We start from the raw sequence: 18,944 nt of genomic DNA, 5'->3' as shown, positions 1-18,944 counted from the left end.
TTCTGGACTTCCCCAACATCGGGAACAATCTTCCTGCATCTAGCCTGGATTATTTATGTCTTCCTTAGTGAAAACAGAACCAAAGTAGTTATTCAATTGGTCTGCCATGTCCTTGTTCCCCATGATCAATTCACCTGTCTCTTATCCTTAAACTGTGTGTGTGTGGCCCCTTGTTCTGGACTTCCCCAACATCGGGAACAATCTTCCTGCATCTAGCCTGTCCAACCCCTTAAGAATTTTGTAAGTTTCTATAAGATCCCCCCTCAATCTTCTAAATTCTAGCGAGTACAAACCAAGTCTATCCAGTCTTTCTTCATATGAAAGTCCTGACATCCCAGGAATCAGTCTGGTGAACCTTCTCTGTACTCCCTCTATGACAAGAATGTCTTTCCTCAGATTAGGAGACCAAAACTGTACGCAATACTCCAGGTGTGGTCTCACCAAGACCCTGTACAACTGCAGTAGAACCTCCCTGCTCCTAGACTCAAATCTTTCTGCTATGAATACCGCAGTGATACAACGTGCACATGCTGGTTTCAACCGAAGATAGACACAGAATGCTGGAGTCACTCAGCGGGACGGGCAGCATCTCTGGAGGGAAGGGAATGGGTGACGTTTCAGGTCGAGACCCTTCTTCAGACCCATTCCTTCTCTCCATAGATGCTGTCTGACCTGCTGAGTTACTCCATCTTTTTCTGTCCATCCCGGGTTTAATCCAGCATCTGCAGTTCCTTCCCTACACTTGAAGTATCACAATTGAATATAGAAACACAGAAAATAGGTGCAGGAGTAGAGGCCATTCGGCCCTTCGAGCCAGCACCGCCATTCAATACGATCATGGCTGATCATCCCCAATCAGTTCCCCGTTCCTGTTTCTCCCCATATCCCTCGATTCCGTTAGCCCTAAGAGCGAAATCTAACTCTCTCTTGAAAGCATCCAGTGAATTGGCCTCCACTGCCTTCTGTGGCAGAGAATTCCGCAGATTCACAGCTCTCTGGGTGAAGAAGTTTTTCCTCATCTCAGTCCTAAATGGCCGGCCCCTTATTCTTAAACTGTGTGTGTGGCCCCTGGTTCTGGACTCCCCCAACATCGGGAACATGTTTGTGTGTGTGTGTGTGTGTGTATTGTGGACATGAGGGAGGATGAGCTAGGCTGTCCTGCAGACAGATTGCAAAATCCATTCCTCCCAGCAGTTGCAATGAAGCTGTCGATGAGTTATCGAGGTTGTCCATTCTGTGCGTACCATCCGTGAAACAGGCCTCAGGGTCCAGGTACTCTTCGGGCTGTTCCACTGGTGGTCCTTCGTCCCCTTCAGGCTTAATGTCGATGGTACTTCCTTCCGATGAGCTTGTGTCGTCCAGCTTCTGCAAGGACCAAGAAAGAACCAGATCAACAGCCATTTCACAATGAATGGGTGCCGCCACAGACACTGTTGGCCAGTCAAAGAGTCCCGACCCAAAACGCCGACTACCCTTGCGCTCCAGAGATGCTGCCAGACTGCCGGAGTTACCGCACCATTTTGCACCGGTCATCAACCGATCACGAACATCATCTTACACAACGCACTAGATTGATATCAAGCCAATTAGCCTACAAACCTGCACGTCTTTGGAACGCGGGAGGAAAACAGAGCACCCGGAGAAAACCCACGCAGGTCACGGGGAGAGAACGTGCAAACTCCGCACAGGCAGCGCCCGTAGTCAGGATGGAACCCGGGTCTCTGGCGCTGTGAGGCGGCAACTCTACCCGCTGCGCCACCGCGCCGCTCTTTCTACCGTTGCAGATGAAAGGATTAAGCTGGAAAGGGCGCAGAGATGACCTCATGACCTTGTGGGAGGGGGAGGGGCAGGACAGAGCATCGCCAGGAATAGGTAAACACAGGTGAGGGGGTTTTGATAGGCAGGCGGTTGGAAAAAAGCCAAGGATGAAAGGTCATAAGTGACAGGAGCAGAATTAGGCCATTCGGCCCATCAAGTCTACTCCACCATCCAATCATGGCTGATCTATCTCTCTCTCTCTCTCTCCCAACCCCATTCTCCTGCCTTCTCCCCATAACACCCGACACCCGTGCTAATCAAGAACCTGTCAATCTCCACCTTAAATATATCCTCTGACTTGTGGCCTCCACCGCCGTCTGTGGCAAAGAATCCCACAGATTCACCACCCTCTGACTAAAGAAATTCCTTCTCAACTTCCAACGTCCTTTAATTCTGAGTCTGCGCCCTCTAATCCTAGACTCTCCCACTGGGAGAAACATCCTCTCCACATCCACTCTATCCAGGCCTTTCACAAAGAAATTCCTCCTCATCTTTCTAAATGAACGCCCTTTAATTCAGAGGCTGTGCCCTCTAATCCTAGACTCCCCCATTGGGAGGAACGTCCTCTCCACATCCACTCCATCCAGGCCTTTCACAAAGAAATTCCTCCTCATCTTTCTAAATGAACGCCCTTTAATTCAGAGGCTGCGCCCTCTAATCCTAGACTCTCCCATTGGGAGAAACGTCCTCTCGACATCCAACAAGAGACTGGCATGGGCCCGGGAAGGTAAACGTTTGCCCAACCCACGGAGTTACTGCAGCATTTGGAGCCCATCTTTGTGCTTCCTCGTCCCCAGGTTCATCCTACCTCCTTGCTGCCGCCAACTTCAGATTCGCTGCTGAAGTCCTCCGTGTTGAGGTTCTCAAAGTCGGACTCGCCCACAGCGATGGGGACCCGGACGGTCAGGTTGGGGTTGTGGATGAAGGAGTTGTGGTCGTCGTCGATGATGTACTTCTCCACGCTGCTGCCGATGCCGCTGGTGGTGCCGTTGCCGTTCTTCTGGTAGTCCATCTCGCGGTTGATGTCGGCGCCCATGTGGTTGCCGATGTAGTTCACCTTCTTGTCGATCAGCTCGTCCAGCGGCTTGGCCTCGTCCGCGTCCTTGCTCTTGAAGTGCTTCTGGACAAACTCGTGGCTGTAGATCTTCATGAAGGCGATCCCCTTCTTGATCCGGATGATGGACAGCTGCAGGTTGTTGATTTCGCCGTCGTCGTCCGTCGCCGCCAAATTGTCCGCGCTGAACGAGCTCAGCAGCAGGGCCAGGAACAGGTTCAGCACCTAGAGACAACGGCATTTAGAACGCGGGATGCACGAGAACGGCCACCGCGATCTTTCCAGATCGCCGCAGATGGGACCCAAAATTCAGAGGGCTCGGAAACGATTTACGAGGATGTTGCCGGGACTCGAGGGTCTGGGCTACAGGGAGAGGTTGGGGCAAAGGGCTGGGACTCTATTCCATGGAGCGCAGGAGGATGAGGGGTGGATCTTATAGAGGTGTACAAAATCACCAGAGGAATAGATCGGGTAGACAGACGCACAGAGTCTCTTGTACTCGCTAGAATTTAGAAAGATGTTGTCAAGCTGGAAAGGGTTCGGAGAAGATTTACTAAGATGTTGCCAGGACTAGAGGGTGTGAGCTATAGGAAGAGGTTGAGTAGGCTGGAGTTAGAATTTAGAAGATTGAGGGGGGATCTTATAGAAACTTATAAAATTCTTAAGGGGTTGGACAGGCTAGATGCAGGAAGATTATTCCCGATGTTGGGGAAGTCCAGAACAAGGGGCCACACACACAGTTTAAGGATAAGGGGGAAATCTTTTAGGACCGAGATGAGAAAAACATTTCTTTTCACACACAGAGAGTGGTGAATCTGTGGAATTCTCTGCCACAGAAGGTAGTTGAGGCCACACAGTTCATTGGCTATATTTAAGAGGGAGTTAGATGTGGCCCTTGTGGCTAAAGGGATCAGGGGGTATGGAGAGAAGGCAGATACAGGATACTGAGTTGGATGATCAGCCATGATCATATTGAATGGCGAATGGTGCAGGCTCGAAGGGCCGAATGGCCTCTACTCCTGCACCTATTTTCCATGTTTCTATGTTTCTCATCCACTCCCGACACACAAGGGGGGGCAATGTACAGAGGGGCCGATCAATTTACAAACCCGCACGTCTTAGGGATGTGGGAGGAAACCGGAGCACCCAGAGGAAGCCCACACAGGTCACGGGGAGAACGTGCAAACTCCACACAGACAGTACCGGAGTCTCTGGCGCTGTAGTTTGCGACTGCTTCAACAAAGAAGTGTGGTGGCGCAGTGCCAGAGACCCGGGTTAGGATGGTGGGTGTACGGAACGAGCTGCCGGAGGTGGTAGTTGAGGCTGGGACCATCCCAACGTTTAAGAAACAGGTACATGTTCAAGAAGGAACTGTGCAGATGCTGGAAAATCGAAGGAAGTGTGTGTAGGATGGTGCTAGTGTGCGGGGATCGCTGGTCGGCGCGGACTCAAAGGGCCTGTTTCCGCTGTAGCTCGGAATTAAGATTAACGTTCGGAGACATGGGCTTACCACAAGATTGCCAATCACCATGACCATCATGAATACGACGAGACACATGCTCTGGCCCGCGACCTCCATGCAGTCCCACATCGTCTCAATCCATTCGCCGCACAGGACGCGGAAGACGATGAGGAAGGAGTGGAAGAAGTCGTGCATGTGCCAGCGCGGCAAGATGCAGTCCTTGTTGATCTTACAGACACAGTCCTTGTAGCTCTTGCCGAACAGCTGCATGCCCACCACGGCAAAGATGAAGACAATGATCGCCAAGACCAGGGTCAGGTTACCCAGAGCGCCCACAGAGTTGCCGATGATCTTAATCAACATGTTCAGCGTGGGCCACGACTTTGCCAATTTGAAGACTCGCAACTGGAAGACAAGCGGGGGATTTCTCGGGTCAACAAACGGGGGAGAGCGATTTCAATCAGAAACATCCACAATAGGTGCAGGAGTAGAGGCCGAAGGTTACACAAAAAAGCTGGAGAAACTCAGCGGGTGCAGCAGCATCTATGGAGCGAAGGAAATAGGCAACGTTTCGGGCCGAAACCCGGAAGGGTTTCGGCACGAAACGTTGCCTATTTCCTTCAGGATTTCGGGTCTGAAGAAGGGTTTCGGCCCGAAACGTTGCCCATTTCCTTCGCTCCATAGATGCTGCTGCACCCGCTGAGTTTCTCCAGCTTTTTTGTGTAACCTTCGATTCTCCAGCATCTGCAGTTCCCTCTTAAACAGGAGTAGAGGCCATTCGGCCCTTGGAGCCAGCGCCGCCATTCAATACGATCACGGCTGCTCATCCACAATCAGTAGGCCGGCACAAAATGCTGGAGCAACTCAGCGGGACAGGCAGCATGTCTGGAGGGAAGGAATGGGTGACGTTTCGGGTTGAGACCCTTCTTCAGAGTGATGTCCGTCTGAAGAAGGGTCTCAGCCTTTCTTCACTCTGAAGAAGGGTCTTGACCCGAAGCGTCACCCATTCCTTCCCTCCAGAGATGCTGCCTGTCCCGCTGAGTTACTCCAGCATTTTGTGCCTACCGTCGATTTAAACCAGCACCTGCAGTTCTTTTCTACACATCGAAAGTCAGTTCCCCGTTCCTGCTTTCGCCCCATATCCCTTGATTCCGTTAGCCCGAAGAGCTAAATCTAACTCTCTCTACAAAACATCAGGAATCATCAGTGGAAGTGATAGGAGCAGAATGAGGCCATTCGGCCCATCAAGTCTACTTCGCCATTCAGTCATGGCTGATCTATCTCTCCCTCTCATCCCCATTCTCCTGCCTACTCCCCATAACCCCTGACACCCGTACTAATCACGGCCTGGTTTGGTAACTCGAACGCCCAAGAACGAAGGAGGCTGCAGAGAGTGTTGGGCGCTGCCCAGTCCATCACAGGTACTGACCTCCCCGCCATTACAGGAAGCTCTGCCTCAAGAGAGGCAGCTGTATAAAATCATGAGAGGAATAGATGCGCAGTCTCTTGCCCAGAGTAGGGGAATCGAGGACCAGAGGACACAGGTTTAAGGTGAAGGGGGAAAGATTTAATAGGAATCTGAGGGGTGACTTTTCCACACAGAGGGTGGTGGGTGTATGGAACGAGCTGCCAGAGGAGGTAGTTGAGGCTGGGACTGTCCCAACTTTTAAGAAACAGTTAGACAGGTACATGGATAGGACAGGTTTGGAGGGATATGGACCAAATGCTTGCAGGTGGGACTAGTGTAGCTGGGACATGTTGGCCGGTGTGGGCAAGTTGGGCCGAAGGGCCTGTTTCCACGCTGCATCACTCTGAGACTCTATTGCAATGCAAGCCACTCCAAGGAAACATGTAGCTGCACAATGCAGGAGCTGATAGTTACCAGTCGGAAGGACCTGAGCACCGATAATCCTTCAACATTCGCTAGACCCAGCTCCATCAAACTCAGCGACACGATGAATCCATCAAAGATGTTCCATCCTTCCTGGAAGTAATAGTACGGGTCCATTGCGATCAACTTCATTACCATTTCGAGTGTGAAGATTGCAGTGAAGACCTGGAAATAAAACCAGCATTAGGCAATTTTTGACGGACTGATCCACAAGTCAATCTGCAGGCAGGCAGGTACAGAGGACACTTGCCCAGTGCGGGCACAAGGAACTGCAGCCGCCGGCTTGCCAACAAAGACACAAAGTGCCGGAGTAACTCAAACAGGCCAGGCAGGCAGGCAGGCAGCATCTTTGCGGAATGTGGATGGGTGGGTGACGTGCTGGGTGAATGGGGAGGGAGGGGGAATGGAGGAGAAGTGAGGAGGAGGGAATAGAAGAAGGGGGAGGGAGGGAATGAAGGGGGAGATAGAGGGGGGGGGGGGTGAGATAGAAGGAGAGGGATGGTGAATGGAGAGGGAGGGGGGCTGTATGGGGTGGGAGGGGGAATATAGAGGATGGCCAGCTCGGCCAGGCCCAGGAGCAACCCAACCAGGACATCTTTGGCCTTGCCCACTCCCCTACGCACAGGGGTGTCCAAAGATGAGGGTGGTGGGTTTGAAGTGCAGCCACAAGGCAAGGAGCAGCCCCTTTAGAGAATGGAGCAGCCTCACGCACACCACATACACGTGGTACACAGACCGCACTGACACACGAGCGTGCGGCGTCCCGCTGAGAGTAGCTGCGCTAGGCAAGTGTGAAACAAAACTGCACTTCATTGTAGCTATCGCTGCATAAATGCCGGCGCTAACAGGGGCAACAGGTGCCAAATCCTGACAATATTATATAAGAACATATTGTATTTATAACACGTCGCTGCATGAGATGCTATTGCCGAACAACAGGTGGGCCAGTGGACAGGAAAACTACATCTGCCTCGAAGCAGGAAACGTTGCAAAGGCCACAGAAAGCAAGAGTCATTTTATGCCGCATTTCATTATTAATATCAAGCTTTCGCATCACCTTTTTCTCCAATGCAACAGGCACAAATATTTGCAAATCTCTTCCCAAACTCCCCCCCCCCCCCCCCCCCCCCCCCTCCTCCCCCCCCCACTGGGGCACGCATGCTTGAATATATAGTCAAGGAAAAAAAAAGATTCGAAACCTCGCACTGAAATAGTGTCTTTTACGTCATTTAGAGGTTTTTTTTAGCTCATAGACAGAGAGTCATGGAGTGATATAGTGTGGAAACAGGCCCTTCGGCCCAACATGCCCAACCTGTCCCATCTACACTAATCCCACCTGCCCGCGTTTGGTCCATATCCCTCCAAACCTGTCCTATCCATGTACCTGTCTAACTGTTTCTTAAGGTAGACAAAAGTGCTGGAGAAACTCAGCGGGTGCAGCAGCATCTATGTGGAGCGAAGGAAATAGGCAACGTTTCGGGCCGAAACCCTTCTTCAGACTCCGAAACGTTGCCGATTTCCTTTGCTGTGGAGTTTTACTTGAAGACCCTGGGAAATGCATGTGAACAACACTCTGTTGACGCCCGCAAAGAAATGATCAAATCTCTTCTTAAACAGAAGTGAAATAGTGAGCCTTACCAGGTTACCCACGAACAAAACATGTTCAAATTGCTCCGTCATTGGGTAATGTTCCATCGCCATGAAGAGGGTGTTGAGTCCGATACAAATGGTGATCGTTAAGTCCACAAATGGGTCGAATACAAAGAGGTGGAGGTGCTGTTTGAGCTTCAACCAATTGGGGGAACATTCCCAGATCAGAAACATGTTGGAAAACTTATACCAGCAGGGAGGGCATTTCCTTTGAGACTCTTCCAGTTCTGCAACCACAAAGAACAGAGGTCTTGGCAAAGCGGTTACAATTGTACGCAACGTATTAAGTTTATTAGCCAAGAATTCACATACAAGGAATTTGCCTTGGTGCTCGGCCCAACATGACATACAGTGACAGTTATGAGTGACTCAGAAAACACTAAACATTAACAATAATGAAACATTAATGATAAAACAACATTGATCAAGCATGTGAACCAACAAAATACCAGATCAAAGGGAGGCTACAGATTTTTCCACACAGAGAGTGGTGAATCTGTGGAACTCTCTGCCACAGAAGGTAGTTGAGGCCAGTTCATTGGCTATATTTAAGAGGGAGGTGGATGTGGCCCTTGTGGCTAAAGGGATCAGGGGGTATGGAGAGAAGGCAGGGACGGGATACTGAGTTGGATGATCAGCCATGATCATATTGAATGGCGAATGGTGCAGGCTCGAAGGGCCGAATGGCCTCTACTCCTGCACCTATTGTCTATGTTTCTATGTTCCGGCTGTTGAGTAGAGCAACTACTCGTGGATAAAAACGGTTTTTATGCCTGGCTGTGGCAGCTTTGACAGTCCGGAGTTGCCTTCCAGAGGGAAGTGATTCAAAGAGTTTGTGGCCAGGGTGAGAGGGGTCAGAGATGATCTTGCCCGCTCACTTCCTGGCCCTTGCAGTGTACAGTTCATCAATGGAGGGAACGGAGTGATGCCTCCCTGGTCATTAGGCCAGGGTGAAACGCAATAACTAGGACAGGATCCAACGATAGGGAGAATGTACAGTGTCTTTAAATTAAAAGTGAAAGCAAAATTAAGTTGGACGGCCAAATGAAGTTCTATCGTATCGTATCGAGTCACATGGTATCCCGGGGTTGGAATGTCAAGAAGGAGAGAGGGTTAGGTTTAAGGTGGGAGGGGACTCGAGGGGCCAGTGAGCGGGGTCGGCGCTGACACGGTGGGCCGAAGGGCAGTGTTTCCGCGCTGCTTCTCGAGACCTGAACCCGTGAGAAACGCACCCACTGAAACCCGCGTCCGACGTACCTTCCAGCGTGTTTGTCAGAACGCTCAACACGCTGTTCGCACGATCTTTCCTCCCGAACGATGCGTTCAACTGGTCCATGGACACCAGGAGGGAGCCCGACAGTTTCTTTTTGCTCTCGATTTCAGTGATCGGCTGCAAGTAGTGAAATCAAAATTAGTACAGTGGCGACCATGGTGTTTCAGGTGAAGTATGGCAGTGGGCAGCTTGCATGCTTCATCCATTGATTAGCGGGTGAGAAGAGGAAAGGGGTGAAAAAATAATCAGTTCAACATTTAGCATTTAGCAACCATCGAGGAGAGCATCCTGCACTAGCCTGGCTAAGTACTTCAACTTACGTCTAACGCCGTTACGTTCACCATTTACAGAAGCGCGCTGAATAATCCGTGTATTGTGCTTGGGCCCGCTCAATGGCAGAACACCAGGCCAGCAACTGATAAAAACCCAATGAACCCGACAAACCTGCACGTCTTTGGAGTGTGGGAGGCAACCGGAGCACCCGGAGAAAACCCACGCAGGTCACGGGGAGAGGACGTGCAAACTCCGTACAGACAGCGCCCGTAGTCAGGATGGAACCCGGGATTACTCCACGCACTCTCTTCCCCCCATCGGAGGTCAGATTCCCAGTTACGTCACTCTCACCCACCCAGGGCACAGTCCCTCCCAACCTTTCATCAGTTCATAATCCGCAGGTGCAAAATTAGGCCATTCGGCCCATCCAGTCGAAGATTGCAATCAAGTCCGCCATTCAATCATGGCTGATCTATCTCCCCCCCCCCCCTCCTAACCCCATTAAAGAGTCACAGAGTGATACAGCGTGGAAATAGGCCCTTCAGCCCAACTTGCCCACACCAGCCAACATGTCCCATCTACACTAGTCCCACCTGCCTGCGTTTGGTCCATATCCCTCCAAACCTGTCCTATCCATGTACCTGTCTAACTGTTTCTTAAACGTTGGGATAGTCCCAGCCTCAACTACCTCCTCCGGCAGCTCGTTCCATACACCCACCACCCTCTGTGTGAAAAAGTTACCCCTCAGATTCCTATTAAATCTTTTCCCCTTCACCTTGAACCTATGTCCTCTGGTCCTCGATTCCCCTACTCTGGGCACGAGACTCTGTGCGTCTATCCGATCTATTCCTCTCATGATTTTGTACAGCTGCCTTTCTGAAGCAGAGCTTCCTGTGATGGTGGGATTCCCCTCCTCTGGGCAAGAGTTGTTGTGATGCTTACTTCCTTCACATTATTTAAACTGACCTGTTCCATTCACGAGGCTAATTTAGCCTCTGTCAAGTAAGCGCAGTAAGGCAGCAACTCTGACGCTGCGCCACCATGCCGACCCATATATGGAGCAGAACTTCCCAGTTTCCAGAGCTCGTAGATGGATAGTTTCAAATTCGCAGAGAGAACACGACCTCTTTCCTAAGAGCAGACATTTCCATCATCTTCACCTGGCAACATCCTTCTGTGCTTCCACCACCTCCTTTACATAAACAAATCCTCCAACCTACCCTGTGGTAGGCATTGCACTTCTCCTCTGGAACTGTTATGCGACAATACAGAGAACATATATTCTGCACTCTGGAGTTTTGCTCTTTGCTCCAACTGATGTACTTGTGTTAGGCTTGATTGAATTCATGTTTAGTATTGATTCATGAGCAGAATGAGGCCATTTGGCCCATCAAGTCTACTCTGCCATTCTATCATGATCTATCTCCCCCTCCTAATACCATTCTCCGGCCTTCTCCCCATAACCCCTGATGCCCGGTTGAGTTGATTGGAAAGATACAGCGTGGAAACAGGCCTTTCGGCCCACTGAGTCCATGCTGACCATTGATCACCAGTTCTGTGTTATTCCACTTTCTCATCCGCTCCCTACACACGAGGGGGCGATTAGTCCCCGTTACTCTCCAGTAATTCCGGGATTGTATAGGCTATGTTTGGCACGCGGGACAAGGCCATTTTCTTCCCTTGTAACCGTGGTGGCGCAGCGGTAGAGTTGCCGCCTCACAGCGCCGGAGACCCGGGTTCCATCCTGACCACGGGTGCTGTCTGTACGGAGTTTGTATGTTCTCCCCGTGGCGTTTCACCGAGATCTTCGAGTTTCCTCCCACAGTCCAAAGACATGCGGGTTTGTAGGTTAATTGGCTTGGGGTAAAGTGTAAAACTGTGTGTGTGTGTGTGTGTGTGTGTGTGTGTGTGTGTGTGTGTGTGTGTGTGTGTGTGTGTGTGTGTGTGTGTGTGTGTGTGTATATATATATGTGTGTGTGTGTGTGTGTATATATATGTGTGTGTGTGTGTGTGTGTGTGTATATATATGTGTGTGTGTGTGTGTGTGTGTGTGTGTGTGTGTGTGTGTATATATGTGTGTGTGTGTGTGTGTGTGTGTGTATATATATATATGTGTGTGTGTGTGTATATATATATATGTGTGTGTGTGTGTGTGTATATATATATGTGTGTGTGTGTGTGTGTGTGTATATATATATATGTGTGTGTGTATATATATATGTGTGTGTGTATATATATGTGTGTGTGTGTGTGTGTGTGTGTGTGTGTGTGTGTGTGTGTGTGTGTGTGTGTGTGTGTGTGTGTATATATATGTGTGTGTGTGTGTGTATATATATGTGTGTGTGTGTGTGTATATATATATATGTGTGTGTATATATATGTGTGTGTGTGTGTGTGTGTGTGTGTGTGTGTGTGTGTATGTGTGTGTGTGTGTGTGTGTGTGTATATATGTATATATGTGTGTGTGTGTGTGTATATATATGTGTGTGTGTGTGTGTGTGTGCGCGTGTGTGTGTGTGTGTGTGTGTGTGTGTGTGTGTGTGTGTGTGTGTGTGTGTGTGTGTGTGCGCGCACAGGACAGTATTAGTGTGCGGGGATCGCTGGTCGGCACGGGCTCGGTGGGCCGAAGGGCCTGTTTCTGCGTTGCATCTTCAAAGCTGCAGTATATTAAAATATCCCATCTTCAGCGGCGCGATTGTTGTTGTCCTGGTTCTGGTGGTGACACCAAATGTGAAGGGGAATGATTGTGCGAGTCTGTTTCTGCTGACTGGGTAGCAGAGTCGGCTCCAAGTGATTCACTTTCTCTCTGCCTCTCGCTCCGTGGGGAGAAAGGAAGAAGACAGCTGCATTGGGGTTCCTGCCAAGCACCATTGTTAAGGCGTCACGCGTGCCATCAGCCCTTCCCAGCGTTAAAAAATGCGCTGGTCCCGCACACTGTCGTGCAAAGATACCTCGCCGATTTTCATGCGACCGCAATTTCATGGCGTCCCCATCCTGTCGCATTAAAAACGGATAAATGATTGCAACCTTTTCATTTCCGATATACCGTGCTCCTGTTAATCATGTCCCATCTTCCTCTCGGCTTGCAATTTGAGTGGCTGTTCCTTTCGGTTCGAGACAGGTTTATAGCTCGAACGTCTATACTGCTTTGCAAGTTCCTGGAGTGGAAATAACTCCTCTAAGGACGTGCATGCAGGTCAATGTTCTTCAGAGATAGGCCATAGAACAGTACAGCACGGGAACAGGCCCTTCAGCCCACAGTGTCCGTGCTGAACGTGATGCCAAGTTAAACTGATCTCCTCTGCCCTCACGTGATCCATATCCCTCCATTCCCTGCATATCCACGCACCTGTCTAACTGTCTCTTAAACACCACTATGGTATCTGCCTCCACCTCCACCCCCCACCCCTTCCAGGCACCCACCACCCTCTGTGTAAAAAAAACCTGCCCCACACATCTCCTTTAAACTTTCCCCCTCTCACCTTACAGCTGCGCCCTCTAGTGTTTGACATCTCCACCCTGGGGAAAAGGTTGTGACTGTCTACCCTATCTATGCCTCTCATTATGTTATACACTTCTATCAGGTCCCCCCCTCAACCTCTGACGTTCCAGAGAAAACGATCCAAGTCTGTCCAGCCTCTCCCTGTAGCTGGAACCCTCTAATCCCGGCAGCGTTCTGGTAAACCTCCTCTGCCAGGCGTGAACATCCCAACCTACCAGTTTCCTGACTTCTACAAGTCCTAACGCACCATCAGCCTGAAGAAGGGTCTCGACCCGAAACATCACCCCTTCCTTCTCGCCAGAGATGCTGCCTGTCCCGCCGAGTTACTCCAGCATTTTGTGTCTATCCCTTCAGTCCTAACCCATCGATCTACTCAGGCCTCTGATGTAGGCCCGAATCTCCAATACATCCCCATTTCAGCACCCACTTGCCTCTCTACGTACACAACTTGTCCCAGGTATGTACGATCATGACGTCTGTCCAACCTTGGAGCTGAAACCTTCTAATCCAGACAACATTCTGGGTAAACCTATAATGTAGCTGCCCTGCGTCATAGAGGTAGAACCTTACCTCTGTTACTGAGCATTTTGTATGACAGTACAAATAAATGGCAACTACCTTCAGTCAGAGTATTGAGTATAGAAGTTGGGAGGTCATGTTGCAGTTGTATAAGACGTTGGTGAGACTGCATTTAGAATATCGTGTTCAGTTCTGGGCACCGTGTTATAGGAAAGATGTTGTCAAGCTGGAAAAGGGTTCGGAGGAGATTTACGAGGATGTTGCCAGGACTAGAGGGTGTGAGCTACAGGGAGAGGTTGAGTAGGCTGGGTCTCTATTCCTTGGAGCGCAGGAGGATGAGGGGCGATCTTATAGAGGTGTACAAAATCATGAGAGGAATAGATCGGGTAGATGCACAGAATCTCTTGCCCAGAGTAGGGGAATCGAGGACCAGAGGACATGGGTTCATGGTGAAGGGGAAAAGATTTAATAGAAATCTGAGAGGTAACTTTTCCACACTTTTCGAGGGTGGTAGGTGTATGGAACAAGCTGCCAGAGGAGGTAGTTGAGGCTGGGACTATCCCATCGTTTAAGAAACAGTTAGACAGGTGCATGGATAGGACAGGTTTGGAGGGATATGGGTCAAACGCAGGCAGGTGGGACTAGTGTAGATGGGATATGTTGGCCGGTGTGGGCAAGTTGGGCCGAAGGGCCTGTTTCCACGCTGTATCACTCTATGACTCGATGACTTCACTTATAAATGACCTTGTGAGGTGAAGAAACTTCTTCCTGCACTGGATAAGCAGAGCAAAGTTTAGAAACCTGCCATCGACTCTCCTATTTCTAGTGACAAATTGTTATTCACCACAACTCCCTGGTCAGCACTTCTGCACAGCTGGTGGGCATCATGTTACCCAAATATATAACTCTTTGATTTAGTTTAGAGATACAGCGCGGAAACAGGCCCTTCGGCCCACCGAGTCCGCACCGACCAGCGATCCCCGCACACTGACACTATCCTACACACACGAGGGACAATTTACATTTACACCAAGCCAATTAACCTCGAAACCTGTACGTCTTTGGAGTGTGGGAGGAAACCGGAGCACCCGGAGAAAACCCACGCAGGTCACGGAGAAAACGTGCAAACTCCGTACAGACAGCGCCCGTAGTCAGGATGGAACCCGGGCCTCAGGCGCTGTGAAGCAGCAACACTACTGCCCAAGGTGGAAAAGGAGATAATGTCATCCACGTTGACAGCTAGCTATACCTCGACACGCTTGCCCAAATGACTGCTCCACACTCCTGAAGTTGCAGTTGAATGGGCACTGGATGCGTGCTAATACTTCACACAATCATCATTCGATTCCCCTCAGGCCCTCAGCCGCTAGTTTACCAAACGCACCACAGTTTCACTCATTTAAAAACTCCATTTCTCAGCAAGGTCCAACAGCAAGCAGTAATCAAAGGGACCTCGCATTTGATTATTCAACGATTTTAACAAAATACATTTAAAAATTCTCAATGACTCAACCCCCTCCTATTTTCCTGGCTCTATTTTGCCAAGACGAGTAAAAATCAGGCACCAAGACCACATCAACGTTGCTTCAATCAACCACAACAAAGGCCACGTGCATCAGATCACATCGCTCAGGAATAGGTCAGAGCATTTGGCACACGATGAATTCCCCTTTGGAAAGCGGAAACCATTAGGCAGACAAACGTGGTGGTGAACAAACGTGGTGGCCATTTTGAACAAACGTGGTGGCCATTTTGAACAAACGCGGTGGCCATTTTGAACAAACGTGGTGGCCATTTTGAACAAACGCGGTGGCCATTTTGAACAAACGCGGTGGCCATTTTGAACAAACGTGGTGGCCATTTTGAACAAACGTGGTGGCCATTTTGCACAAAGCAATATCCCACAAACAGCAAATAAGATGGAGTGTTGCTCAAGACCCTGGATGAATCCTCTGCTCTGCTTTAAAAAGCAGCAAGGATTCTTAACATCCTTGGTGCAGGTGGGACTTTCTTATGTCTTATCCAAAGCATAGAATCCTGATCCAATTTAGACACTCCTGTAAACCACTACCACGTCATCCTAGCTAACATTTTTGGACTTAATAGGCAACTGAACTCCAGCAAAATATGAGGAAGTGTCTTGGGACAGAATAGATTGACTTGATGTGTAGGAAGGAACTGCAGATGCTGGTTTAAACCAAAGATAGACGCAAAATGCTGGAGTAACAGCGGGTCAGGCAGCATCTCTGGAGAGAAGGAATGGATGACGTTTTGGACATAGATCCGTCTGAAGAAGGGTCTCGACCCGAAACGTCACCCATTCCTTCTCTCCAGAGATGCGGCCCGTCCCGCTGAGTTACTCCAGCATTTAGTGTCCATCTTGGATTGACTTGATGGTTCAGTTTCCCTCCATCGCAATCCCATGGAGGAACCATCGAGCTCTCCAGTTAGGCTGAAGGGATTAGGAAGATAACATGAGGTTCTTGAGATGCACCCACACCATCGAGGTATTAACCCCTCTGGTACTGCGTTTGGCCAGATCAGGCCTAGCGGTTGATGGCTTCCCCACTTCTCCAAGGGGGTAGGGGGGGGGAACAAGGAAGGAAATTATTCTGAAGGACATTCGATATTTGCATTCTCACGAGCAGTTAGGGCAGATATACGGCATGGAACGGGAGGCCTCCCTTCTGGAAAGAGAAAGGACCAGAGAACGGAAAACCAAGTGAAAGGTGAATCGTAACGAGGAAAAAGACGACACGATAAAATGCAACACGACAGCCAAGAACTTTCCACTGAGAGCATTCGTGAGAACAGATTCATGCAAATACCGACAGAACGTGAAACTCACACAACATGACGGGCGTTTACCTTTACCAACAAAGCTACGAAAACACCTTCACTGATACAGGTGGGACCCAAAAATGTTTAACACGACCAATATTTGAACAGAGAGAATGCATTAAGCGGTGAAAAATATTTACGGATAGAAATCGGCCATTTTCTTTCAGCTAGGCCAAAGGCTTCACAATCAAGTCGTGTTTGCCAGAAAGCAAAGATGATTTGAGGTAAACTTCGCCTCACAATTAAAGACCATGCCACGCCCTTTTACAGCCTAATTGTCACCTTGTACAAAAACAAATTTGATGTGCTTTTTAAAAAAAATAATTAATTTTCAAAAAATAATATTTTGAAAAGCAAGTTTTAAGATGGGTATACTTGGCCGGAAGATATCCTCAGAGGTCTTTCCACTAGGTTTGGGTTTTTATAGAGTCACCAACGTACATGCCTTTTTCCCCCCACACTTGCAGTGGAGAGTAAGGTCATCTCTGAGGATATTTTTTTTTTCCGAGCCCATCTCCGATAAAAAAAAAGATCTAAATAGCAAAGGTATGAAACACTTTTGGTATCTCTGTATCAGTATGGAACATTGAGGCTAGCAAGGTAAGCTGTCTACATCCTCAGTCTCTCCCCCCACCCCCCTCACCATCACCTACAGTGCAAAGCATTGTTAACATTTTACACCTAGCTATTGACAGACTTCCCAGTGAAATTGCCAATTGGGATAAACACACACTTGCAGAAAGAAAATCAGGGCCAGAGGAAAAAAAGAGGCCTTGTCAACATAGGCTGGATTCAAATCCAGGTTCCAGATGTGGAGATTTTACTATCCTCTGTTCATCCACTGCCCAAAAGAATTCCCACCACCCCCCCTCCATTTCAACTTGCTCCCCAATAATTTAGCTTTTCGCAATTTGGTGATAATGTGCACATCGGGTTGGTTAAATGGTAACCAGGCACAGATTGCAGTCTGTGGTGTGTTGCCTTTGGAGCAACAAATGTCTCAGCTGGATGGCTGGCCCTTTCTTTTATAAATGTATGCCGCGTCTACGCTTCCAGTCACGAGAGGGCGACATCTTTGTGCCGGGTCTCCTGAGTTTAGCTGGGTAAATTCAGCTCACGTTCATTCCCCCCCCCCCAGCTCAGACCAATGTTTTTAGTCTGCTGCCAGAGGGGGGGAGCAGTCATTGGCAATGTAAATGATTGGATTCTGATCTCCAACGATCCAAACCGCTGTCTGGTTTTCGTGAACCAAAGTGCGCTATTTGGAGCCATTTACAACACGAACTTGTCGCCCAGTGAGATGACATCACATGCTTTATGTCAGGGGGGGGGGGGGAGGATCTCTGCTTTGTGGCAATTCAGATGTTGTTCATTCAAGGGATGAAGTCATCCATTCGAAGAAGGCCGTAAACCAACTTCTCAGGCCTAGGTGCCAGCTGCAATGAACAACAACTTAATGCAAGCAGATCTTTCAAATGATCCCAGTGGGAACATTTTTCTTGTGTGAAAAAAGGCATCTTATTTTTGATAATTGTGCTTTTAAATTTCCATCCACACTAAGTTGGACGCAGCACTTGGGTCAAAGTGATCGGGACACAGAAAGTCAACTTCCTGCATTTCGCACTGGCGTTGTAAAAGTCCAAGTGCCAAAAACTTGGAGCACAACACGTGTACTTCAAGCCTGGCTAGAATACTAAACGCAAATGATTTCATTGAACAATCAGCTAGCTTAACCAGCCAGGGTTTGAGCCCTGGTCTTTAAATTATGCTGCAAGTTACAAGAATACAAATGCTCTCTCTAGATTTTTTTCCCCAGCCCCTAAACTCAAATCAAACCACAACTTCAGAGAAGTGACTGATATCTCTGCTTAAGCGACAGAGAGAGACTTAAAGGTCAACATTTGTCTAATGGCATCCAACAGCATAATTTCGATTGATCAGCATAGAACAATGATCAGCGTTAAATAAAATGAACTGATCAGATGTCTCCAACAGTTTTCGACGTCTGGGTGCTTCTCAATCCTTGCTTCAGAGAGACCTGGTGAACACACTGTGCAAAGCCAACATCAGTCAGAGCAAGTGCAAGCTCATGCATTTTGCCAAATGTGATTAACGAGACAGTATCCTTCGTCATATCCATTGGGCCAAATAAACCGTACGTCACGCACGTGACTAAAATCGGGGAACGCTCCAAAAATGAGCAACACTGGCTCCGAAGGACGAAACTACGATCCTGTGCGGGAAGGAACTGCAGATGCTGGTTTAAACCGAAGATGGACACCAAAAGGCTGGAGTAACTCAGGCAGATCTCCGGAGGGAAGGAATGGGCGACGTTTCAGAAGGGTCTCGACCCGAAACCTCACCCGCTCCTTCTCCCCAGAGATGCGGCCTGCCCAGCCGAGTTCCTCCAGCGTTTTTGTGTCAAGCTGCCATCGTGATCAGTGTTCGTTTGCATTCTCTTTTGGTTGTAAAATATATTTCTGTTTCTATTCTGCCAGCGTTGATTACATCGAAGGCGAGCTTCGGTGAAAATGTGCAAATCGAGTTTGTGAAAGGGTTAACGTGCAGACTGCAGTCGCTGGCACTTTGCCATGAATGCAACGAATATTTCAGCTGCAGTGCTGGGCCTTCCTTTTATAAAAGCCTGCCGCATCTATTGCG

At 49.1% G+C, this 18,944-nt stretch overlaps 1 protein-coding gene across 5 annotated transcripts in view; it reads right to left on the bottom strand.

Moving 5' to 3' along the window:
* LOC129714660 (sodium channel protein type 8 subunit alpha-like) overlaps positions 1-18,944 on the bottom strand; it is a 138,372-nt gene that overhangs the window by 28,990 nt on the left and 90,438 nt on the right. For all 5 annotated transcript variants that reach the window (XM_055664393.1, XM_055664388.1, XM_055664390.1 and 2 more), the window contains 6 exons: positions 9,133-9,265; positions 7,864-8,102; positions 6,217-6,390; positions 4,383-4,739; positions 2,627-3,097; positions 1,245-1,365 (listed from right to left, as the gene is read on the bottom strand). In XM_055664393.1, coding sequence (XP_055520368.1) covers positions 1,245-1,365; positions 2,627-3,097; positions 4,383-4,739; positions 6,217-6,390; positions 7,864-8,102; positions 9,133-9,265 — 1,495 coding nt within the window. The remainder of the gene's footprint in view (positions 1-1,244; positions 1,366-2,626; positions 3,098-4,382; positions 4,740-6,216; positions 6,391-7,863; positions 8,103-9,132; positions 9,266-18,944) is intronic.

This window comes from Leucoraja erinacea, chromosome 40, assembly GCF_028641065.1.
Source record: "Leucoraja erinacea ecotype New England chromosome 40, Leri_hhj_1, whole genome shotgun sequence".
Lineage (NCBI taxonomy): Eukaryota > Metazoa > Chordata > Chondrichthyes > Rajiformes > Rajidae > Leucoraja > Leucoraja erinaceus.
The sequence above is the reverse complement of the archived record's forward strand: the minus strand, read 5'-3'. Positions and strand labels throughout refer to the sequence as shown.